Consider the following 25,925-nt stretch of genomic DNA (forward strand, 5'->3'; position numbering starts at 1 on the left):
ATGAACTGAGCCTATTGAAAACAGGCCCTTCGTGCCTCTGTTTTTACTGCTGCATTGCCCAATGTCTTTTTTTGAAATAAAGCAACCAGAATTGCAGAAAATAATCCAGGTGAGATACCACCAATGCCTGGTACAGTATGTTACCATTTTCCTATCTCAGCTGGACCATTCCTCACTGGATACATCCTGGGGTCGTATCTGATATTTCCACCATCATCTCACAGTAATGACTTACTAATTCTCCAGGCATCTCTCTTCCTCCTCCATCTCAAGCTGATTCACATCCAGCTTGCAGCAGAAAATCCTATTTGTTGCTAAGTAACTTTTGTTCTATTGAATTTGTATCTTATACTTTGTGCTATTAAATTTCAGCCCATTTACTATTCACATTATTCTGTTGTTCCTGTATAATAGACCAAGCCCTCAGTTTCGATAATGTCTCTGAACTTTGTGTAATCAGCAGATGCAATAGGGCACTCCCAGCTTTTGTGCCGCAATCTCTAAGAATATAAAGTAAGATGAGTTTCATGAATAATGTAAGCTTTCTCCACCCATTTCCCTAGGGTTTTCCATACAAACCTTACATACCTAACAAAACTTATTTCGGGATGTAACTTCTCCAGTTTAACTAATAATTTCCCAGGTTGCACCATATCAAGTAACTGACTGTAGGAAAAGACAGTTCAATTGTATTTATCTTGCCTGCTAAATGTGTCCTCCAAAAAAATTTCGCAGGTCAGAATGTGCTGACCTGTTTCTGGAAAACACACGTGGTATTTCCTTTAGCACATCTTATTTAGCTACATCTTTTCATCTACATTTTTCCTGAAGCCATGCTTCTGACTTGAGATCATATTAATGGGAAGAGGGATACTCAATAAATACATAAATAAAACTCCAAAAATCTAGATTTTCCAAAAAATTATGGGTAGCTCATGAATAGCTGCCCATATGCAACAGTGGTGATGTGTATTCCAATGTCCATTGTCCCCGTTAGAGGCAAGCTAGAAATAATCTGATCTTTAAATAAACAGAAAAATTTTCTATATGGTAAAGGAGCTTAAGATCTTGCATTATAGAAATGTAATTTTTTTTAAAAAAAAAAAGTATTCCAGAACCATAATTTTTTATGAAACAGAAATTTAAATCTTTGCTGTTAGGTAAAGAAAGATTGTTCTTTTTTACCAGTCAGACAAGTCTTGGATCTCCTTGAAGAGCAAAAGCTTTGTGATGCTGCTCAGCATCTCATTGTCCTGGAGAAGAGCCGGTCTAGCAAAAGTGAGGAAGGACTGAACACCAGCCAGCAAGACATTGAATCAGTCTATGAAATTCTGAAGCACAAAGTCTTCAGCATCTTGAAAGACTCCGTGCTGCTAGCGAAAACGAACCCAGAACTGCTGCAGCAGGCAGTAGAGGCGCTGAAAGAGCAGGAGAAAGAAGATCAGAACTACATGTCAGAGAATCCACCTGACGAAAACATGCAATTTAGACCTAGAAAATGGAAAGAGCTTTGGATGGCTACAGTAAAGGAGTCAGTAGAGGCTCGAATGAAAGACACAAGCCGTACTCCTAGAACTGAGAACCTCTCTACAGTTGGCCAGAACCTCCTGCACATGGGAAAGACCATGAAAGAAGATTTGACAGTAGTTGTAAAGTATATTAAACAGCTTTATCCTCCCGAGTTTAATGTGTTCGGCATATATGCAGAACTCTACCACAATTATTTTGCCTCCCAGGCGAAGGAAAATGCTGAGTCTCATCTGGAAGACAAGGATATTTACCTTCTCCTCTCATGGGTGCACAACATTTATCCGAAGTAAGTGAGGCTTTTACACATTTTTATCCCTGGTGATCAGCACAGGTTTGCTGGCTGCAAAACCAGGCATTTGCTTGATTTATGAATCAGTGTCACTGTGGTGCAGTCTGGCACCTCGCTAGGTTTTGGTGTCACTGGCATCTGGCTGCTGTACATTAGCTGGTCAGGACAGTCGGAAGGGACACGCTCAGGGCTGCCAGTCTGTAAACCAGGGGCTGACCCCACCATTCAGGTTTCTGAGCAACATACACACACGCAGATGTTTAGGGCTTCGCTTGTGTAGTAAATTGGGCAGGTTCATCGCCCTGATCTCTATTCCAGTTGCAAACCTGAAGTCATTCTTGGAAAATTTGGAAGTTTCAGCCCTCTGGACCAGAAGGCAGCCAATAAATAGAACAACCTGAGATGCAATTATCCTGGGCATGGAGGGTGTTGCTTAGGTGTTACCCACAGTCTATGCTCTCCTCCCGGTTAGGAGACCAAAGGGTGCACCCCTGTGAGAGGACATGATCAGTTAAGGGTCACTCTTCATCCTCACAAGCTCTGTATGTTGCAGAACTGAAAACATTCTTTGTTGTGGCTTATAGTAGTGGGTGGAGAACCGAGGGCTCTCATTTCTTAGGTGAAACCCAGTAAATACACTAGCAATGTTTCCTCTGCTGTTATAAAGCCATTCAACCTTCACCTCCACTTTTTTCTTCTTATGTTTCACTGACAGAGTATAATGAGTCAGCGTTGATCCTGGAAGTTTTCCAGAGCTGGAGTTGTGCTCTAGGTCAGGATATTCAGGCCTGAACCAGTGTGTGTTTGGAAATCAGTAGCTGCAAGGAGCAGGGCTCAGCCAGAACCACGCAGCTTGGCACCGGGACGGTGCTGGTCAGGGCAGCAGCTGCTTTGTGGGGGGTTCCCAGAAGCCACATCCCAGTGTCTGCTGAGAGACCACCTCTCTCCACAGCCAGCAGCAAAGGGAGCAGCAAGGAGGAGGGTTGTATCACCTGGCTCCAGCTCCCAGTGTCATATCAGAAACAGCCTATGTGCGGGAAGCATGGTGGCGTACCCATACAGAGCTGGGTGATGTGCAAACACTGGAATCAGGTGATGCTCAGGATTATTCTCTGCAGTTCCAGAAGGAGAGATGGCTTCCAAATCAGCTCCCTCACAAGTGCTGGCCTGACACCCTCACAGCTGGCAGGTCCCTTCCCTCAAGGCTGCTCAGGAGCTCCCAGCTCAGCCAGCATGTGGTGGTGACACGACAGCAGGGTATGAAACAGCCTGCTCCATTCCCAGCTAGCCACAAAATGCCAGTTTTTAATCTGATCGCTTCTCTAAATTGATGGAGAGAGGTCATGCCCTGAGGCTAGATGCTCCTGCTTGCTGCAGGTCCTCCATCCCCACCAGCAGGCAGCGGCCAGTGGTCAGGAGCTCAACAGAACATGACTCTGTCCCCCAGGGTTGCTTGGGGTCCCACCCTCACAGTTCCCACCCCTGGCACAGATTCAGCTCTCCCAAGTCCTGCCTGGACAAAGGACAACGTACATTTCCATCTGTTTTTTCACTGATAGCCTCAAAAAGTTAGTGATTTGCATCAACAGCTGTCTTGAATTACGCTGCCTTTGGAAAATGTGATTGTTTGGCTTTTTCATTCCAGAGATATGAGAAAAGATCATGTTTTAGCTGAGGAGTTGGAAAAAGTTAAGCTTGGAAGCCTTTTGCCATCAAGTCTGAGCAAAGAACTTGAAAAGAAATACCTTGACAGTGAAGAGGTGAGAATTTGTTCAGTCCTTCCTCTTCCCTTTCTGCTCCCTCAGTGGAGCTCTGACTTGTCCTGCACGCACACGTCTCGCCCGCGAGCCACACACCCTTCCAGAGAGAAGCAAAAACAAGAAAGCTTTTGTTTGTTAGAGGGGAACAGGTCAGCTTTCTGCTAGACGGGACTTGCAGAGCAAACTTCTGCTTAGCCCTGAGAGCCATCAGAAAAGAACTGTTCTGTCCTTGCAAACCTTCCGGTAGCAAGGTGGGGAAAAATCTGACAACAAATTATTATGGGTAACTTTCCGGTTGTCTGTCAGATCCCCAGGGGGCTTTATGCTTCCTCTCGCAGCTGATGGATTCAGAATTCCTTGTGGTCTCTGCAGTGGTGCCAAACCTTGGGTGAGCACAAAGCATACAGGTCTGCTCTTTAAAAGCCTTGCTCTGATGGAGAATTGCCTGGTCTTTAGAAAATAACAGTTGTTCTGTTTTTTCGATCATTCTTGCCTTAATGGAAACAAGAAGCAAGTTTTACAGTACTCTCATAGCTTAGCACTTTTGGCATTTTAGGCTGGAATTCCAAGAAAATGAGTAGACAAGTTCCAGGTTTAGCTGTAGCCCGTGATGGTTTGCATATGCGAGAAGTGGGTGCGAGGGCTGCAAAGCACATGAACAAGGCGCTTGGAGATCAGAACTATATGCCAGCCACCGCACAGACCATTTCCAAAGCCTTGCTGCACAATGTGCACGCACGAGAGATCGGAGCAGAGAAAACCTGAGAACGTTTTGTTTCACTCTCCAGCACTCGTAAGACGTCAGAAAGGCTCATGAAAAAGGATTGCAAAACCAAGGCCAGAGGGTAGCACGGAGCATGACACACAGGCAATGCGTGGCTGGGGGAATTTGGGCTCTGGCATGTGTAGCTGCTGGCAACCTTCCTACCCACTGCCCCCTCCCCTGCCCTCCAGGTCACCACTGATGCGGCAGGGTGGTGGGCAGGGATGTAGATCTTGGTCTTTGTTTCTAACCTGAAATACTCAATGGGTGGGTATCATAAGGGGGTTGTCCTTGCTGCTGTGAGCTGGTGGGTAAGGCGTCTCACAACAAAAAGCCTTTATTTCTCAGCCAGGGCTGAGGAAGAAGTCCGCTGAGCCAGGCAAATGGTGGGTGGGCGAGCAAAACCTGCATAAAGCGTGAGCTGCTACATCCACTTTGTGGTAAATGCTGTTGTTCTTCCTTCCCTAAAGGCTGCTGTCAAAAATTCGCTGAGCAAATGTTTAGATAAAGAAATCCAAAGATGGAAAGAAGACCAAGAACCAGAGAAACTGAATGGGCACTTTCAGAGTGAACTACTAGCAATATTTGTTATCCAGGTAATACACATATATATTAAAAATAAGCACTTACATCCTGCATGTATTTAAGATTTGAGACCAATTACGGTCAATGCAGGAGAGCAAAAGGCCAAGTCACTTGTGTGGGGTGGTGGTAGAGGTGGGTGGTACAGGGGAGCCCAAACCCGTGGTCTGGCTGTGCTGGAGACAAACTCCTCTGTTAGCAAAGCGAGCAGGAAAGCTGCCTTCATTTCTCTCTGTGCAGTCTCTTCTGCACCCCCAGCTGATGCCACGCCATTAGGCGCTGGATAACATAACAGCAGAGAGATGGGAGACAAGGTTTAGCCAAGCAAGGAAGCAGCGCGGTGCTGTTGTCCTGTTTGCTCCTGGGGAGGCTGTCACAAGCAGCTGTGGGTGCTTGTGCCCTTTCCCCACACTCAACACTCTCCCTCCTCTGGCTGCAGAGGATTAGGAGAGTTTATTTTTGAAAAATAAACCTTTCACACATTGAGGTTAAGCAAAAAAGCCAAGTGTCACTTTCCCTACTTCCTCAGCTATTTTATAACCTTCTCTAATGCTGCTTTCTTCTTCACCTCTCTCCCCATTTGAAAATGGAGTTTGAAGTTGGCTGGAACGCACCAAATAAGTGCAGCTGCTCTGCACAGTCCCTGGCTATGTCGCAGCGGGGGATGCAGGAGAGCCAGGTGCACTTACCGGCGTTACAGATCTCTAGCCTTTTTAATCCGTGAACCTGGTCTTTTTGGAGCAGGTGCATTTAAAATTGGTTTTGTTTGTTAGAGTGTCTACAGCGGCCAGAAGCGAGCCAAGGACATCAGTGTGGCAGTGGGCGAGGAGCTGTCGCATCGCCTGTCGAAGGAGCTGCCTGCCTTCCTGAGAAGGTGCGGTAAGGCAGCGTGGGGCAGCAGGGCTGGCAGAGCCGCCTGGGGTGCACGCTCATCTGCCTCTCCTCTTCCCATCTCCCCTCCAGCTACAAGGATGCTTTTGAAGACTTTAAGGAGAAAAGCAGGAAGCACAGATACTACAGGCCTATACTGATTGCAAATATTAACAACTGCTGGAATTTTAGGTAAGGGTCCAAAAGGAAAGGCTTTGCTCCTTCCTCTGCAGGCAATGGATAATGGTGTCATAGAGGGGAGGTGCTCCAGAGTGAGCAGAGGAGGGTCCATCTGCCTGCAGAAGGTTTGCAGACCTCTGACTTTCTCTCTCTCTCTCTCTCTCTTTTGAGTACAGATTGTTCTGACCTCGCTGATTATTTCCTTGCAGAGACTACGCAGAGAAAAACATGGCAGAAAAGGATGACAATAAAGCCAGTATCCTCAGCACTCTCAGTGACATTGAAAACAGCGGCTTTGACGTGCTGCTTCAACAGCTGTTTGCCCAGCTGAAGGTACCATATCCGTGCCCCACACCCTCCTGGCCCATGGCTCAGCCTGTGCTGCTGCTGGGCATGTTCTTCTGCAGTTAGTTGCCCAAATCTCTTATTCAAACACAGCAAAAATCAGAACGGCTCTGGGCCAGGTCACCTCTCAGCATCAGTCCTAACTCACATTGCTGCCAGAAAACTCAAGACTCACCTCTCCTTGAGCTGGTCCTCAAGCCTGAGTGCAAAACGAGCGCAGCTACATAGGCACGGCTGTGCAGATAAACACAAAACATGCTGATCACACCCAAGCTAACTGCTGCCGGAGGGAGAGTCTCAGCCTGCAAGGGTTTACGCTCCAAACTGTAGGAAGCAATCACAAATGACACAAACTGCAATTGTGCATCTCTTGGCTGCTTCACAAAAGTGGCCTGAAAGGCACTTTTCGTTTCTTTCTTTCTTTTTTTTTCCTTTTTTTTTTTTCCCAATATATAATACAAGCCTTTTTAAGTTAAGCAGGTGTGGTGAAGGAGAAGGCATAGGATTCAGGAATGTTCAGCCACAAACTTTCCTGATTTCTCTGTAGGGCCATTTGGAAGACATAACAGAGCAGGGGTGCTTTTTTTATTTTCATATTGATTTATTATAGCCAAGAAAAATTGTCATTGAAAATGTTTCAAAATAATTCTTTTTCCCCCCTGACTGTTCCGTAATTCTCTAATCAAACAAAACGGTGTGGACAAAACATTAAAAATGTGGAAATAAAAAAAACCATCTCTGATATGAGCCTTTCAAGTCCTCAGTCTTCTTCATCATGAGGAACCAAGCAGGGGACACAACCCCAGTACAGCCCCCTCTTCCCCTTCCCTGTAAGTCATTGTCACACATGCCTGCACACCACTGTGCAGGACTGCATGCCATGCTGTTGCTGTGTAGGATACTGCATGTATAGAAATGCTAAATATACACGTGCATAGAGTTTGTTTTGAGGGAACTAAGCAGATTTTCATTTTTTCAGCCAATTTATAAGAAGTTTACAGAAAATAAGTGGGACTCCAGCAATGAAATTATGAACGAGATCATTAAAACCACCAGCAAACATATTTCAGACTTCCAGACCCTAAAGGACCCTTTCTACCACGTAAGTTCAAGAGAAATATTAGAGAGGCTGGGATGCTGAGGCTGCACTTTCAGCTCTGACCCTCTGCAGCTCGAGTTGCCTTGACCCACATTAAGCCGGTGAGCTGGCCTGTTATTGGAGAACCCTCCTGGGCAGGATTTCCATCAGCATGTAGGTTTATCTAGATTAGTCATATAAATCTTACTCGTCTCCAACAGCAGCAGACTCCTGTAGCTCTACTGCAGCGTTTGCAGATAAAACTACCCTTGCTGTAGAGAAAGTGCTTTAGGGACCACCCAAAATATGGCTTTATTAATGTATGGGTTTGGTTTAGCAACCTTGAAACACAAATGCAATTGCATGGTTCTGTCTCATAGCTCCTTTGACTGCCCTAAGGACTGGAGGAGATGGGTGTAACTGGGACAAATCCTAGATAACTGAGCCACGGCCACATCTTCAGTGGTGCTGCAGTATATACGATACATCACCACATGAAAAAAAAAAAGTAAATTTGATGTCCTGCCTTTGTCTTTTTAATAGCTGAAACAAAATTATGATGTTTTGTATATTAGAGGAACAGGAGGAGCAGCATTAATTCCTGTTTTTGTAAAGTAGTGTTACTTCTCTAACACATGGAGATCTTTTCTACGCTTTAAACTCTTCCCAGAAGGAAACAACATTTGGAAATTCCCACACTTCATTAGTTTGAGTACAAAGAAATTCTTGGCATCTAGGATGTCACATAACCAGTCATGGGGAGGTTGGCAGCCAGTGCCGCTCCTGACGTGTGATCAGCAGCAGGCATTTGGTGGGGCATGTCTTACAGCACCCAAGGCATTTTTGTCCTACATCCACACACATGGTTTGTTTTGTCCCCGAGCAAAAGACAGATGGATGATCCTCCCTCTCCTTCCCAACAGGCTATCGTTGAGAAAATCCATGCCCGTTTGGTTAAAGAGTACATCGTGAGGCTGCTGAAGAGGAAAGTCAGCCTGAAATCTCCAGCACAACAGCAAAACCTGGCCCAACACATCTCCAAGAACGCTGCCGACCTGGAAGCCTTCTGCACCAGCAAAGTACGTGAGTGCTCGCCATGAACACAACAGCATGGGGCACGGGCACACTGAAAAACAGGGAAATCAGTTTTCTGGGGCTTCTTGCTAGCCTTTCCAACTCAGCTTAATTTCCTGGAAGGCAGGACCTTAGGTAGAAAGAGGTCTCCAAGTGCCTGTGGGCAGGAAGGCTCCCCTGCCACCAGTCTGCCCCTTCCCAGATGGAAAGCCATGATTTCATCCTCCTGGTTCTGTAGGTAGTGGTTTGTCAGAAGATTTAGCTAATCTCTGCTTTCAGTACAACTTGCATGGAGTCCTGGGTTTTAACTCTTCCCCTGCACCCTTGATACCCCTCACTTTGCTGCTTTTAGGTCAGGCAGGGGCTGGAACAGGCAGCGTAGGTTATCTGGTACATAAGGGTTTCCTCCATGAGAGGCATAGCTGAAACACCCCGCTCTGTGCTCTGAGATCACCTCCCACCTTCCATGCCTCTAAACTTGCCTGCAAAAAGGCTGAAAGCCAAGCCAAACCCCATCCTCTGCCACCCCATGCTCATTTGGCTGGAGAAGACACAAGCATGAGCTTCTCACGGTGTGGGCAGGAGGCCAGGTAGCTGGCACCTTGGGATATCCAGTGGCCAGAAAACAGGTCCTGTCAAGGCTTTTACCTGCATGGGAAACTCCTGGAGATGCTGAAGGCAGGGCTGTGTGCAGGGCTGGGGGAGAGCAGCACGTGGCAGTGTGTTACCTGGCCCATCAGACCTCGCACACATGCTGGGCAACGTAGAAACCCAAGGAAGGGAAAACATGATGAGAGAGAAGAGAGAGTCTGTCAAGGTAGATGTGGAAACCTCGGTCTTATGGCAAACACTACATCACTTGTGTAAGAGGATTAAAAACCAGCACAAAGCTAATCCAGTTTCTCCAAGGCTGGCTGAGGCAGCTAGAAACATCACGGAAAACAATGAGGCACCTGAAATCACTGCCGTGTTCTTCCCCCTTGCCGGGAAACAGCCTCAGGAACTGACTCATCTGCACCCGCCGTGAAACACAGCTCCTGGGCTGAGTAGAGGTTTGCAACCCCACGGTGCCCTGCTGACCACTTTCTTTTCTGGCAGGGGTCTCAAGCCACGTGGCTGAATTCAGCGCTCCCCAAACTGGCTGAAATAATTCGACTTCAGGATTTAGGTGCTATTAAAATTGAAGTTGCAACACTTGCCACGACATACCCAGATATCCGGTAAGAGATGCTGAAACAGATTGCCTAATACTCACGTGGAATTTGAATTGAGCCAGGAAACAGTCAGATATGAGTGTAGGTGAGGTTCATATAGCCCAAGTCTATGGCTGGGGGCTGCCTGCCGGGCTGTGGCAATCCCAGTGCTATCTGACAACAAAAACTATTTAAAAAAGCCTGTTTATATATTGCAAATTCTGGCTTGATTTTCTCCTTTGCCTTGGAGATTACCTACCCTACCCCAAACCTCACGGGATGGTGCTGGGTCCCATGTAGGACTGCCAGATGCAGAGATGGCATCTGCCGGGGACCAGTGCCTGCTGCAGGGTGGGGATCGCATCCTAGTGCAAGACACCCAGCGCGCGGAGGTCTGCAGGAGATAACACCTGTCCATTTCTCTTCCACAGCAAAAGGCACCTGGAAGCGTTCCTGCACATCAAAGCCAATTTGTCACGCAGCGAACTCAAAAGCATCCTGGGCTACTTGGCAGACACCACGGTGTCCACGCTGCCCGGGGCCCTGCTCTTTTCCAACGTAAATGTGTCCTAGGCCAAGGCACCCCTTGGCACTCCCTTGTGCTGAACTGTTGGCTAAGCCAAGGATGGAGACCGTCCCCTGGAGTGATGTACAGTGCACACTATGGCCTTTTCCTACAGAAAGTACTTTGTCCTAGTCTGGTGATCAGCATCTCCATGGGAATCACCGTCCTCTGTGCAGGGCTGGGAGGAGGGTGTACCACAGGAGGAGCAGCACCCACAAGGACCAGGGCTGCTCCTTGCACCAGTCATGGACTACCCCAAGGCCTCCTTGGTGCCACTGCATTCTCTGCCTGAACACTGCCCTGGTGCTCTGACCTCTGTCTACCTCACAGGGTGCTGCCAAGGCCATGTCGCCGATTCCCCAACAAGCCCAGACTGAGCAGACAGCTCCTATAGAGCTTTTTATCTTCTAAGGAAATGGAAACAAAAACTGAAGCCAAAATTTAGAGGTGTTGGAGAAGTCCCGTGCAAGCATGCTTTCACCCCTGCTGCCTTCCTCTAAGCTGAGCCGGGGCAGCTGCGTTCGGCTGGTGGAAGAGGCACGAGGTGTCAGGTCGGGAGGACTGTTGCACAGCCGTGGCAGGGCTCCTGCTGCAGCACCCCACACCTGGGGCGCAGAGCGGCCCCGGCTGCACACCCTGCCCCACGCAGCAGCATTGCCCAAGGACATCGGGGTTTCCAAGCCAGCCCGCAGCAGCAGCCCAGCCAGGGCAGCATGTGCTTCCTTCACCTCCATGAGGTGGGAGGTCCCAATGCCCCCGGCAGCCCCCAGTCCTCTCCAGGGACCCTACCCAGTGCATCCACGCTGGAGCAGCACCCTGCTAACAGAGGGTTAGGAGCAAGCTGCCTATTGCAATGGATCGCGTGGGCTAAGCCCCACCACCTAGTAAAGCACTTTGGCTATTACTTAGGCCCTCCTTATTGAGGAAAGGACTTTCCCAGACTCCGTTGACATCACAGGCCTTGAATGGGTGGTAGAACTAGTCCCAAATGCCGTTAAAACATATTGAGCACCCTGTATGCGTCACCATTTCCTTGCTCGCTCTTTGCCCTCTTGCTGTGAGGTAGATACGATGTGAAAACACAAATGGGTCTGTTGTGAAACTGTTTTGTTGGTACAGCCCAGTTTTTTGGGAAGAAAATCACTTGCCAAAACAACAACGTGTTTAGTTGAAGACCTTTCCCTTCTGTTTTTCTCTATTTCAACTTTTCTATCCGTCTGTAGCAAGTCGATCCAGAAGACACGTAATGACTGTGCAAACCATATAACGTATTTATATGCATATGCAGTATACCACTGGTGTATTTTTGCATCTAATTTTATTTTTTCTCAGTTAGAGATATTCATTTACAATGTTTATTTTTAAACAGTATTCAAATATGTTAGAAAAGTGACTCATTTATTCTGTCTCTGGCTGTTGTTTACTGTGTTGCCACATGTAGTCCTATGTACTCCTTCCAAGGGCCAACTCTTCCACTATTCCCAGCCTGCTCTGGTCAATGCCATCCACTGGTTCCAGGGAGGGTCTTGCTGGACTACAGACAAGCTGGAAAAGCAGAGGCACCCTCTGTTTGCACTGCGTATGGGTTTCATAGCCCAGCTTTGCTTGCTCTGTGGAGCAAGGACTGCCATGTGCACCGTGCTTATGGTATCTGGTATAACAAGGTCCAGAACACCAGCCTCTTAAGCACTACCACAGTCTGAATGTTGAATAATAAAAACATAAGTATTTGGCATACATATATCTCATCCTTACTGCTCTGGCATCCCCCCTCCCCCACCTCTGTTACCTCCTGCTGTTCGTACAAGCCTTTAGGAGACTCATCCCACCAGAATTTGTCCCCATCTGGCCCCCTCCTACCCTCCTGACAGTTGCTGTTAACCCTGTGGCATTGCTGCTGACCCTGTGAGATGGATACTGAGTGCCCCGGGCTACTCACTAAGTGGCCAGTGGTGCACACCAGGAGAAGGAGTCCTCTACCAACAGGTTATGTGGCAGAATTTTACCCTGAGTGAAACACAGCCTGCTGCCTGGCCACGGGTAGCACAACTGCCCTCTCCTTCCATAAGCAGAGTCACGCTTGCACAGAACTCATATATACATACACATATACCTACTTCTGACAGTGCCAAGCACTCATGACAACAGTCATACTGTGGAAATGTGCAGCATTTTCTTTCCCAATTAGTGAAAGGTTATTTTATTGCTATAAATAACTGTATTTTGATTTAGAGATCTGTTAGGGGCCTACAGAAGTGTATCATACAAGTGATTGCACCAGTCTTTTAAAAAAAAAAAAGATTCCAGTTAAGTAAGCGCTGGAAGGAAAATAATGTATCTATTTATACATCATAATTAGGATTGGTAGAAGAAAATGGTTTTCATACACGTTTCATAAGCCATATGGAGCTGCATTGTGCAATTCTCTTCATCCTGCTATAAAACCCCGGCTTTCAGCTCTAATGAGCCCAGGAAACTAATTTATTTATCTTCCTGTATGACTCAACATTTGCAATGACATTTATTTATATATGACATATTACACATAGCCAGGTACTTTCAGGAGGTTGCACAAATGTCTTCTGATAAATGTTAGATGAATACTGATAAATAGCACTCCTATAACTACATGAAATTTTCTGAGATCACTGTAACTGGATTTTCTTTATCACGCAACCTCTGCTGATGTTGATGACTGCCCCTCCTTGGAGGCAGAGCAGATGGCCAACATGAAAAAAAGTAAAATCACCTTTACAAAACAGTTAAGAAAGTTGGCTCCTGGGCACAGCTGCCATGACATTGCTAGCTCTCCCCGTCAGTTGCCATCCGTGCCACCAGGACATCAGCCTGCAACAACCACTGCACTGGACATGGACTGAGCTCACACATGCATGCACTCACGCTGCTGGCTCGGCTCCCTACCTATCCATCTCACCAGGCACTTCCATCATTTGGAAGAAAACTTGCAATTTGCAGTGCAAAAGATGCAGGGACACAAACCACAGAATACCAGAGGGTGGACCAAGGCATTACTGCCTCTTCTGCTCCTGCATGCAAAGTCCCCAGCAGCACCTGGGGAACCTCTGTCCTTGCTGCAGGGGAAGCCAAAACCAGAGAGCTCCTGGCCCCCTCCCAAGCGTGAGCATGATTTCAAAAAGCAGAAACTCTCTGTTAAAGCCTGCTGAGAATCTTTGGGGTCTGCAGACCTGGAAATGTAGTGTTAAAAATCCAGAACACCTGCAATTCCCCCCCCTTTGAGGCTGGATCTTCTCACCAGGATCCCCCGAGAGATGACAGCACTGGACTAAAGGCCATAGGATTTACTGATGTGCTGATTTTAAAAAAAACACACTAGACCACAGTGTTTTGTTAATTAGGCCTTTCCAAATTCAGCCCCCATCTCCAGGTGAACAGTCCTGGTGTCACTGACACACAGTGACATGCACAGGGGATACAGTTCCTCACCTATTCATCCATGTAAAGTAGGAAGAGTATGTGCAATTACATATTCACAAAGAGCATGGCAGCAATTTGCTGACCTCCATTTACAAATGTTTCTTTAATTTTGCTAGTATGAACTTTATTAGGAGAAAACCTGGAAACCCCGATCCAGGGGGAAGAGATTGCAAAGCCTGGCAATGCGTGGAGCACCCCAAAGGAAAGGTGCATCAGCAGTGAGTGGGGATGGCAGAGCTTCCTTCCTCAGGGGAATTAGGGCATACAGGCTGTGGGTCCTGCATCTTTCAGCATGGTTTCACATGCTGCACCATCACCTGCCTCCACTTCACACAGCTTGAGTCAAAAGCTGGCGCTGGGGACCAAATGGGCAGGAGTCAGCATCACTGAGAGGTGGGGAGGAAGGATATTTCGGAAATGGGCTAGAGGCTGGTAAACTTGGGTGTGACACTAGCAAAATCACACTTCTCTTGCTGTAGATTGAAACCCATAAGAGTAATTGCTGCCTTCCTGCATGACTTAAAAAGAGGATGTGGCCACACCACCCACACTGATATCCTTGAAATGCAGAATAGTTCTTCTGTAGCCACAATAATAGAGCTCACAGCTAATGTTGGGGGATTTCAAAAGTCCCTCATCAGTCCAGCAACCACAAATTTCCCCCTTAGCAAAGGTGCAACTCCACGCTGCTGGGGGACAACCAGAGGAAATGTAATGGGGCAGATGCACACATCAGGCTGTTCAGGTCCACATTACTGGAGGCATATTAATTGTGGGGGGTTTAAGCAATATAATGTTTTCAAGGTTATTGTGAAGTGAATGTTTGCATCTGCTGGACACCATTTCTCCTTGCTACCCAGGGCTTTCTCTAGAAATCAGGTTAAAAAAAAATCCTTTGAATTGACCAGCTCAGAACCTTCCCTACAAACCTGTCTTTCATCTCTTCCATGTCTTGTCCCATGAGAGGTTTTCAGTTGCTTCTTTCACCTCTCCACCCGTGTTAGATATTCACCCCAGCTCCCCTCCCAACACTACCCAGTAGTGCCCTTGGACTGTGTTCTCCTGATGCTCCCACCCTTCATTCAGCAGATAGGACACACCAGGGCACGGCACGCACCAGCACCCAGAAAAACCATACTTTGAGGATGAGGAATTCATTGCTGTTTATCCAAGTAGATTTCATCCAAATAGGGCAGAGTACTTGAGCTGTAATAACTCTCCCAATAGACTAATAAAAGAGGAAAACTTGCCATTTAGCAGAAAAGCTGAGCTCTCAAAAGTACTCATTAATGTTGGAACAGCTGTGATGGGGAAAGATTTGCTCTGAGAGGGAGGAGACTATAACAAACTCTCGGGTAGAACAATATTGGTCCTGGAGTCTTCAAGAGCTTTTGAGCCCTATCCTAAAGGCTGGAGCCCTATCCCAAAGGCTGGAAGCCAACCCCCAAGTCCCACTGGCAAAAGCAGTGCAGCCCGAGAGCTGAACCAAGTGTACAGCTTAGAGAAAATATCAGGATAAAGTCAACAGTGCTATGTCCTAGTTAACAGAGGGCTGGTTCTGCTCTTTCGGTTTCATTGCAGTCCCCTCTACCCAAGCTACAAGAAGTGGTGACAGACATCTGAGCTGTGGGGCAGGGAATGCCATCGTCATGCTCCTGCACAGCAGACCCCTTGTCTTTGGCAAGGTCCCAACCCCAGCTTCACACATTGTGACACAGCTCCTTTGCCACCTGCATGGGCTTACATAGACCCAAAAAGGTTCATTGCAGCTACCCGGTCCCTCTGTTTAATGTGTGGGGAGTGGCAGAGGTATTTCCAATGGCCCAAAAGAGGCATTTGATCCAGCAGGATCCTGGCAGCCATGACAAGCTTTTGTGCAGACACTCCTGGACCACACCGGCCTTCATGTCCCTTGTTCAGCAAGCAGGTGTGAAGGGAATGTCACCTGCAGAGGCCACACTTCATTCAGAGCTGTCACTGCTGTCCTGCCTGGGTATGGGTGATTTGCAGAAAGCAGCCCTGAGCAGGCTCGTGTCCCTTCCCCAGGATGCCCCAGGGATATCCATTTCTACCTCCCAGGGATCACAGGGCTTGGAGTAACTCAAGAGAGCAGATAGGACCCACAGACCAGTCCTGTGTTCTCACGGGGCAAAGAGACTGTAAGAGTTACTGAAAAAGGGGGGCAAACTGAACCAGGGTAACTCTTGCACAGGCTGGGGGGGGGGGGGGCTAGGCCTGCTCCTGGAGGAACCTTGGCAGCTTGCAGAGATCTCACAGGTGGCACTGATAATCCCAGAGCTGGCAAACGCAGCGTGAGCAGTAATTCAGATAACCTTTGCTGTGTATCAGTAAGGGAAACTTAGGAGGTGCCCTAGAGAAACAAGGCTGCAGAAGTAAAGACTGGGAAGGTAGGAGAGCAGCCTTCAAGTACCTGCCATGCCTCTGGCTGTGCTCAGAAGTCTTTCGTTGGTCGTTGTTTAGCTGTCCAGCTCAGCATCCCCTTCTGATGCATTGTAATATCACAAAGACTAAAGTATTACTGTGGAATGCATGAACTGCTCAAGCTCCCCTTTTTGTTTGATTTGATTTCCCTACAAACTTCTCTCAAGGAGCTCAGATTGCTTTTACTTGGGGAACATTTTGTCAGATCAGCACGTACAGCATGAAATCAATAGCAGCTTTTGAAGAAAGACCAGATTCATCTGTCATTCAGAACAGCCTATTAAGCCAACTTTTCTTGGGTAGAAACCACAGTTAAGAAAAGGAAAAGGTTCCACCTTCTTTCCACCTACCTCAAAACTTCACCCTCCGTGTCCTCTGTGGGTGAGAGGAAAAAGCCTCTCTCTCCATATAATGTTATTTCTCTACAAAAACCTATTTCTGTAAAAGATACTACTATTTCTATCCAGGTATCACATTCTCCTTTCCAGTCTAAGTTCCTACTATCTCATATGAACAACTCTATACCACAAGCTTCAGTTTATTATTCAAAATTATACTAATTGCCCATTTTCATACATTTCAATATAGCTTGACTTGAAAAACAAATTTATGCTTTTGGTAGTGCATGAGCAATGCTTCCATGCTAATGTGCAAATTATCATTAGGAGAATCAACAAACAGCAGATTTCTGCAATCTGTTTACCTCTCCCTATACGCAGAAAAAAAATCTTCATGGGGTATTTTCAAGATGGAAATGGAGGCAATTAAGTCTATAAGTTTTTGAGAGCTGATAACTGGTGTTGTAATGGATATTTAGATCCTTTCTTACTCTGACTCCTGCATCACTCGTATACACAGCACCCCCACAGATGCTACTACCATAATGACTGCTTTTCCTACAGACACCATACCAAGCCTTTTGCCCAGTTCCAGCCCTTCAAAGAACACCATTTTCTAGAAATTCAACATTTTTCTCCACAGAAAGTGCCCAAACCAGGTTATTTTGTTTGGCAAACTTCAACTGTGAAGTCTGGGACCTGAGAGCTGGTTGTGCTGATGTGCAAAACCCCCTTCCTCTTCCCACACTCTGCCACAGTGTGGTTTTAAACAAGTCCTAGCATGGGTTTTGGTCATTATTCCTTCTGGTAACTTTCTCTTCAAGGAAAACATCAGAAAATTCAGGACATGAAAGTTCACAATGTTGTAGAAGCTTTGACATATTATGAAAGAAATACAAATAACGTGCAGATGACTTCTCTATCTTCTCCAGGTTTGTGAGCCATCAAGAACCTCAGTGTCTCAGTCATGCAATTCCTACCTAATGTACAAAATAATAACCAGAAAACACGTTACAACCTTACCTCTACTCCCCATGTTCAGGACTGACAAGTCATGAATCCTGAAGCTTGTGGTAGACAGAGACAAATACATGCAGGGTATGCCTAAAAGGACAAGGGTGGGCATCAGCTCCCAGAAGCTGATGCAACTAGTCTCAGGAACCAGTAATGAGTTACCTCATCGTTCTGTTGAAGTGTTTCACCTGCATGTCATCAGAGCAGCTTGTGAAGTCTGGTGAAGGAGATGTTCCTCTCTAGGTCTGAGAAGTCACCCAGGAGCCAGGGGCAGTATCACCTCTCCCAGCAGCAAAGCTTTGTTGGACAGCTGCTGATGGAGGGAAATCCCTGCCTACATATGTAAGGATGGGAAACAACCACTGCTGTAATCTCATGGTTGTCTATCTTCTGGGTAAGGAGGGAACAGAAGTTCCTAGGAGGAAGGTGATACCTGCCTGTGTATCCTGGGATGATGTCAGAAGAGAGTCATGCTGTGGAAGAGGAGGGTAACTCAGCACCTGGAAGGAGGACCCAGAGCTGGTCTCTGAGCAAAGCTCTTTAAAAACCAGCTCTGGAAGAGGCACGAGACAGAGAATAGGAGCAGGCAGAGGCAGGGAGCCTTGCTGGGGTAGCATAAGTGCAAGCGGCAACACCTGCATCTTTCGCATCTTAATTTGCAGCTCTCATGAGCATGTGCAATGGTGTTCTCAGGTGGAAGAGCTAATTATGAATGCCTGGCTGTGCTTGTGCTCTTATTTTAACCTGGGTTGTGTGACTGCAGTGTGAGGTGATTGGGTAGTAATAGGTTATCCTGACACACTATGGTATTTCTCCTTTAAAGAGGAGAAAATAAAAATCATAATTAGGGGCTGAAGCACCATAATGCAGTGGCCCAGCTCCCTCAGATAGTTCTAGCCATGGGCACAACATGTGAAGGTAGCAAAGGCATCTCCTTGGGGCCCTCTGGTACATGGCATGGGCTGGGGACAAGCGCCTGGACATGGGTAGAGCTATGGGAGAGATGTCACAGCTGTGACTGAAAGCTGGAGAGACAGTCTTCAAGGTCAGACGATGACCAGTTTAGGACATGTGGTTCTATATTTGGCAGTGATGCAATTAGCTAGCAGCAAATACTCGTTTTCCATTATCTGTAGGCAGGGCAACAGTCACCAAAGGTAACATGAGCACTGTCAGTGACAGATGATACATTTTGGAGGTTCAGACCATCTGACTCGGCTATGTTTCCGTGTGGTCAACAGTTCTTAATGCAGTTTCACTTCTCTTGGCGGGGAGGGGGGAAGTGGAGAACAGTTATTTCCCTCTGGCTATATAGTACCAAGCATGCCAAGAAATGGTGTGGTATTTCCACAACCTGAGGCAGAGGTTTCCTTTTCTAACCAGGATTTCTTTGTCAATCTGCAAAGCTTCAGTGCTGTCAGCCACAGCTGTGCTGTGCACAGGAGTCAGTCAGAGACCAAAATGCTTCCGAGGGTGAAGTTTCAGGCAGCAGCGTGTGCCAAGCCAAACTTTAGCTAAAAAGCAGAAGGAACCTGGAGAAGGGGGTACCCTACCCTGTGATCTGCTGCCCCTCCGCTGCAGGAGCCGTGGCCCTGCAGATACACCCTCACCAGTCTGTGAGCCACCAGTCCCACAAACAGCATCTTCTAAACTCAACCCTGCTTTCAGCCACAGCATCCAGAACACAGAGGCCCTTCCTGAGCTGCTTGGCCAGAGCTCTTTCCTAGCCTCAATTTTAGCTGCCATCTGCCCAGATCAAGGAATTTTCTTTATGAGAGTGTGTTGCTCAGCACGTGTCTGCTCTCCCATTGTTGTCTGTCCTTCGTCCAGCTGAATTCAAGTAATGCCATTAATAAAGGTATCAAACATCACTCATCATCTCTTATAGCCAGACCAAAATGTCTAAGTGCTGCACATCATGCAGATCAGTTGAGGGGGGAGCAGGAAGGAGGAGGAGATGACGCATTGCACAACCCTGGGACAGACTTGCCCCTGACTCACACCAAACCAGAAATATGCTGAGCTGTGCCTGCTGGCACCCTGAGGGTGCCGCTCACTGTGGCCATCGATCCTGCTCCAGCAGCTCTGCTGGCCACCAGGCACATGTAGCACCAGCTGGTGGAGTTGTGATCAGTCACCTCCATCCCCATTTAGCTCTGATGGGTGCTGTTATCTCGCTTACCTCTGACAACAACACACCTAAGCCGGGAGGGAAAGGAAACCTAGGGATGAGAAGTGTTTGTGCAGCGTGGGGAGCTGGCCACGGGGGAGCTCAGAGTGCGTCCTTCTGGGATCAGGGGTGAAGATGCACGAGTTTGCTGCAAGAAGCAGCAGTGTGCACTGAGCTGCTTCCAGAAGCCAGGTGTCAGGGATACACCGTGTCAGACAAAGAGGGGACCTGGTAGGTCTGGAAAGCAGATTGGTCTTTCTCACTTATCATTATTCATCAGTAGCGTGTGAAGTTTTCAAGTCCCTGATGCAGCTGCTCAGCTCTGGAGGAAGAAATCGCTGCAGCCTTAGCCTAGGTAGTAATCGCACCTTTGGCTAAAAACTGCTCCTCCCAAGAGCTACCTAGAGAGATCATCGTGGATAAATGGAGCACAGAGGTGTGTGGGGAGCCCATGGTGTCTGAGAATCCATCAGACCAGCAGCTGGGCAAGTGTGGTCCTCAGCCTCTCTCCAGCTTCCACCACGGGACCGTGGGTGTTGTGTTTACCCTGCACAGAAAAAAGACAGATGGTGATTTCATCAGCCCAGGAATGCACATGCCCTGTGAGTCCTCAGTCTTATGTTTCCTCTGCCCTCTACTCTCTCACTTTTCTATTCTGTACAACACACGCTTTAGCCTGTAGCTCTTTGGGGAAGATGCTATCGTGTGTGAGGCTGGCTTGGTGCCTAACCAAACCCACTTTTCAAATATAAGTGGAGCTGTCAAATGTCTCCGGCAGAGCAGTATGCACAGATTTCACCGTGCCCCAGTCCAGCTGACACAGCCACAATGTGTGTCCACCAGGTCAGCCCACACCAAGGAAACATGAGGACATCAGGCATTATTTTTGTTGGCTTTCCTCCAAGCAGTTGAATTGTGTTTGCTTCACTTGGGTTTGTTTGCTTTAATTTATCCCTTATTACAGGAAAGCATTGGCAAGCAAACTTGGAGCAATCTCCAGTCTCATTAACAATGGCTGGGAGAAATCAATCCCAGACAGCCTGCATAGTTCAGTCAAAAACCTGCAAGCTGAGTTAATATAATACAGTCCGTATTGCTACACCTATACTTAGCTTCAACCACACAAGTGATTCTGAGTCATTTTTTTCTGCATAGATCTGAGCATACAGGTAAGCTGGACAGGACTGGCCTTAACAGCTTTTGCTACAGCATGCTGACTGCGCTGTATGACCAGTGCAAAGCACTTGCCTGCTACCACTGAAACATACTTCACAATGTAAATGGAATCAAGCCAAGCCAAAAAATTCTTCAAGAAGTGGACTACACTTTTTTTCAGACCAGATGCATAGCAATAGCCCTGCAGAAACCACATTATGCTCCGACTGGTTCAAACCACACTGCTGTTTCACTGGGGGAAGAGGTATTTGACCTAGTTCCTCCTTGGAACATCCGTCTATTTAGATGGCCCCTTGTGCCTAGGATCACAACTCTGTGCCGAGTATTTATTCTCTCTGTGCACCAGGGGCAAGAGCTGCGCTGCATTTTACAGACCAGGAGACGAAACACAGATGAGACCAGCCCTTGGACACATGTCATGTGCTTGTAGCAAGACACAGACTTGAGCCCAAAGGTCCCTGTGCACTCTTTGGCCACCAGACCAGCTTAGATTTTCCATCAAGCTAAGGCAGGGTGTTTGGAAATGGAGAAAAGCCTCCTGCCATCCTCCCTTCTGACATCTGTTATACAATACTTAGGGCACTGCAACGCAAAAGGTGCCAGCGAGCAGATGCAAGCTGTGGCTCAGGAAGTCCCTGTGTTGTGCACTGCTGGGTGCTAGATGGGGCAGAGAACATCGCTGCAAGCATGCCCAGGCCTCACATTCCTTCCCTGGCCATCACTAAGTCTTTTTTCTCTTTGCAGTGGTGGTTTGCTTTTTTCTTTAACTGTTGCAAAACTTCTGTGGCAAGGGTAGCAGCGTACATGAGGACTGGACACCTTATGAATAAACCAGTTTAATCACACACTACATGGATGGTTTCATTTGTATTGGACCCTAGTCATTCCAGGACTTCAACCAGATGATGCTGTTACCATATATAGCCACTGTCCCTGTTCATCTCCTGTCCTCCCTCTATCGTCACCTGTGACCAGATGCACGATGGAATCTGTGTACATAATGGAGAGTCAACCTGACAGAGCCATTCCTGCTCCAGCACAGTCAACCACACCCCACCACCCCTGCAGAAGGACCTAGATATATTTCCATCCTGCACTTGCTGCCCTACATCCCCCTGCTGCATGCCTGAGGCCTCCCAGAGAGCCAGTCTTCACCCTTAAAAACAGTCATATCCAGGGAATAACTGAAATGACAAACACAGGAATCAGAGACTGTGTAAAGGTCTTTCAATATCTTGTTACTACAACGAGCCCGTAGGTCTGCCACAGCAGCTGAACCTCCCCCGTACTTCCCTGCGCCGCTGTCACTGACTGCTCGGCGGATAACCCTGAAGTTCCCTGTTTGTCACCTCGACTCAATCCACTTTTTCCACTTCTTCTTTTTCTAAAAGTCTCCAACCTCGAGCAAAGCCAGTGAACTATTATCGCAGGATTTAACAGCACGCTTCCCATTTTCCCTGACCATTTTTGTTCACGTTGAGCAAAGCTGTCTGCAGCGTTCCTGGCACCGTGCTGCCGCACACAAGCTGAACCTGCAATGCAATCAACACGGGTTTATTGGCCACACGGGCTGGGAAACACACTCCAATTGCCTGTGCTGGGAAAGGACCAGGATGAGGAAGGCCATTAGGTCTTGAAACACTGTGTTTTTCCTCAAAAGGTTAGCTCCAGCCATTAATATATTTTGGGATAGTGTTTTCTTCCTGGAGCACTTTGGTGTATTCCAGCAAGGTGTTGGTTTGGCTGAGGGTTAGGGTCACAGCCTTACAGGTTTTACTTCATTTGTAAATTATCTTTTGCAGACTGAAACGTGCAAGTTTTTAACTACCCCACAGAAAGGAAGGGACAGAGAAAAATCACTGTGTCCTTGGCCAAGGACAGCACATCAGCCAAGCCAGGCTAGGCAATATACGGAGGGAATAACCCAAACTGCATCCATGCCCCAGGGCAACTGCCCACCTCCACACGTGCCTGGGACCCTGGGACCCACCTGAAGAAATTTACAGCTTTGGGGCAGTCTTGTTTCTGGGGCTCCTGAAAATCTGACAATTTAAACCACTTTCCTGGGTCCAAAGTTGTCTGCAGCTTGTTCTAGAGGGTGTCTCTTGAACCCATGGGTTTTGCACTGCTGTAAGCCAGCAGCAGTCAGAGGCTAGTCCCACGTAGGGCACACTGGGAGAGTGTGACTGTCACATGAATGACATCGCCAAACATGTGCACTCCCTCCCACTCACAATTGGGTCATTTCTCCATTGCAATGAAAATGACTGGTTTTACCATTAAGCAACCCCAGAGAAACAGCTGAGTGTTCTTCTTAGTTGCCATCTATGTGTCTCTTCCACAGACACCCTTCCTGTCTGCTACGTGTCCCTCACATATTGATTTCCCAATTAAAAAAAAATAATTAAAATCTCCCAACAGAATGGACAGCTGGGGCCCCCTCTCTGTGCTTCCAGCTTCAGCTTCAAATCCTGTTTGAACAACCCAGGGCAATCAGAAGGAAGGAGGAAGGCCATCATCATGGGTGCAGCAGACTCTTCCCATGAGCTGTCCTCCAGACTGCAGTTAGAACATCCCTGGTGTAAGGCAACATCCTCACCATTATGGCCCCATCTGCCTCTCTGCAGTTCTTATGAAACAAAACTTAAAAACTTGGGGACAACAAAGAGAGGTCCCTGTGCCCTGAGGTACAACACTCAAATGTAATGTGGGGATGGAGGAAGGACAGGTGTGTGATATGCTTGGACAGACCCTTGTAAACCCTAGGAAACCTGGCAGATCTGTCTCTTTTTGCAGCCAATTCAAGTGGGAAGGGTGCAAAACTGTTGGGTGAGCCTTGGAGAAGCACAAAGCAGCTGTACCCCCTTTGCACTGCAGCCCCATGCCCAGGAAGGGCTCCTCACCAGGGCAGGGATGGGCAGGCTCCCTCCAGCATGGGGCCTGCGTGGCAGCAGACATGGACCCTGTGGCAAGGGCAGCCCTTGGATGTTTCTAAATAACCTGGAAGGCACCCACAGAGCCTGGCCCCCTCCTGTCAGGTGGCACCAGCAGCTGGCAGGCACCTTCCTCACCTCTCTCACAGTGATGCACTGGGGAAGAGCCAGCCCTCCTCGGCCAGGAGAAATGGCACCTCACAAACCCACTGGTGTTCTTGGAGGGGGTGAGCAAGGGAGCAGAAAGGAGATGCAGTTTCTGTAGCCTAGTGAGGTTTCTAAAAGGCAAAGGCTCTGAGAGAAACTGGGAAGCAATAGGATTAATCAGAAGGTATCACAGGGACAAGTAACAGAGCAAAGATGGGAAATAAGGAGCAATTTTTATATTGGAGGGGTGTCCTTCCATGCAGGGTTGTGCTGGGGTCTCTGCAGGAACCTGGGCAGGGGTGACAGTCAGGTGACAGCTTTTTCAGATGATACCAAATGACTCATGGCAGTAAAAGTGACCTTATGATGCTGAGCAAGCAAGTGTTCAAGTGGCAGAGGAGGTCTATGCAAAGGGATGCAAAATTCTTGTTTTACATACAAAACGGGGGAGTCAAATGAGACCCTGGGCAGATAGCTCTGTGGAAATGTTACTTAATGCGAGGAAGAAAGAAGAAATCTCAAATTAAATGTGAGGAATTAATAAGATGGGAAAAAGGGAACATATCAGGAACAAGAAATCATGCCGTAACAGACTCACGGCAGCCTCAGCTCGAGGACTGCGAGTTTGGGTCCCTCCATCTTAAAGAGGTGCTACCTAGATGAGCAGTAGGTCTAGAGCAGAGGCTTGGAACAGCTTCTCGGTGAGCAGGACAGGACTCTCCCTGCTGGAAATGGGACAACTGAGGATGGGGGTCTGCAGAATAATGGGGGAGTACAGAGGGTGGAAAGAAGAAAACGGTCTCTTCCTACACAAGAGGTATCAGAGGAAGGTAGTAGGTGCATGACCCAAAGCCAGAAAACTGAAGGTTTTTTCACACAAGGTGTAATTAGGCTGCAGCAGCTCCTGCTACAGGATGCTGTGGTTGTTAAGAGCTAAGCTGTATGCAGAAAGCAGCCAGCTCAAGGATGGAGAGGGGGCAAGAGAAACAAAACAACACTGAAGGTTCTTAAATACAGACACTGCTCTGGCTCAGGAATTGCATAAGCTGCAAATTATTGGTGTCTGGGAGAGTATGTGGGGGCGGATCATGCTTCTCCCATCCCTTCTGCCTTCCCTGGACATCTATTCTGGTCACTGTCTCAGGGAGGACACTGGGCACTTGACCCACGCAGCTATCCTGCTGCCAGACTCCCCAGCTATTTGAGGCTTGTGGCTTGTGTCACTTGGCTCCATACAATCTGAATTTTGTGTTTATTTTAACAATTTTGATGTAGCGCCAGAAGTTCAGGAGAAGCAGTGAGTGCCTCTGTGAAAGGTCACCCTTAGACTCTGCCAAACCTCCGTTGTGCTCATTTTCAATCCCAAAAGCAGTATGGGAAGTCAGATTGCTAAATCAGTCTTCTTGTAGTTCTTCCCCCAAAATATCTTCTGTGCTCTTTCTTCTTGTCACCCAGCAGAAAAACAGAAGAAGGCTGATACTACATTAAAGAGAGGGAAAGTCTTCAAAAGAGAGGAACTGCACTTATAAATCTAAGTCAGCTTTAGCTCACCAAGAACTCCCAAATGTTTTCACTGTGGAATTCTGGTTTCATGGGAGCCTGGAGCTCTGCCTCACGTCCTTGTGTGCAGCTAGGACATGTGTTTATACTCCAGTCATGTCAACAAGAACAAACTTCCCCAGCAAGCACCACTTCTTGGTTCCATGCCTTGATAAAGCAGGGCCTTGCAGGAAATTCCACCCATGCCACAGGCTCTTGGGAGGCCTGGCTTCCCAGGAAGCAATACAAAAATATAGGTACTCAATGCTGACAAGCTTCAGGCTGGGAAGGACCATCCAGTGGCACAAGGAAATCCCTGTCCTTCCACTCTACCCTTATCTGGTCACCAGCAGGGACTTCGTCTGTCCCATCTGGTCCTATCCCAGTGTGGTGTGTGGTGAAGAAAACAGACCCCTGACACTGAGGAGATGCAAACCCCTCTAGTCCACTTACTTCATGAAGTTTTCCCTCTCTTTGTTTG

General features: G+C 47.6%; 1 protein-coding gene across 2 annotated transcripts in view; it reads left to right on the forward strand.

Annotated features, from left to right (window-relative positions):
- TNFAIP2 (TNF alpha induced protein 2) overlaps nt 1-11,966 on the forward strand; it is a 29,224-nt gene extending 17,258 nt beyond the window's left edge. For both annotated transcript variants that reach the window (XM_080396032.1, XM_080396033.1), the window contains exons 3-12: nt 1,189-1,816; nt 3,465-3,579; nt 4,813-4,938; nt 5,698-5,798; nt 5,888-5,986; nt 6,184-6,307; nt 7,299-7,421; nt 8,321-8,476; nt 9,570-9,691; nt 10,096-11,966. In XM_080396032.1, coding sequence (XP_080252158.1) covers nt 1,189-1,816; nt 3,465-3,579; nt 4,813-4,938; nt 5,698-5,798; nt 5,888-5,986; nt 6,184-6,307; nt 7,299-7,421; nt 8,321-8,476; nt 9,570-9,691; nt 10,096-10,237 — 1,736 coding nt within the window. In that variant the 3' untranslated portion in view covers nt 10,238-11,966. The remainder of the gene's footprint in view (nt 1-1,188; nt 1,817-3,464; nt 3,580-4,812; nt 4,939-5,697; nt 5,799-5,887; nt 5,987-6,183; nt 6,308-7,298; nt 7,422-8,320; nt 8,477-9,569; nt 9,692-10,095) is intronic.
- Nucleotides 11,967-25,925: the final 13,959 nt, after the last annotated feature.

This window comes from Falco punctatus (assembly GCF_963210335.1).
Source record: "Falco punctatus genome assembly, chromosome: 7".
Taxonomy (NCBI): domain Eukaryota; kingdom Metazoa; phylum Chordata; class Aves; order Falconiformes; family Falconidae; genus Falco; species Falco punctatus.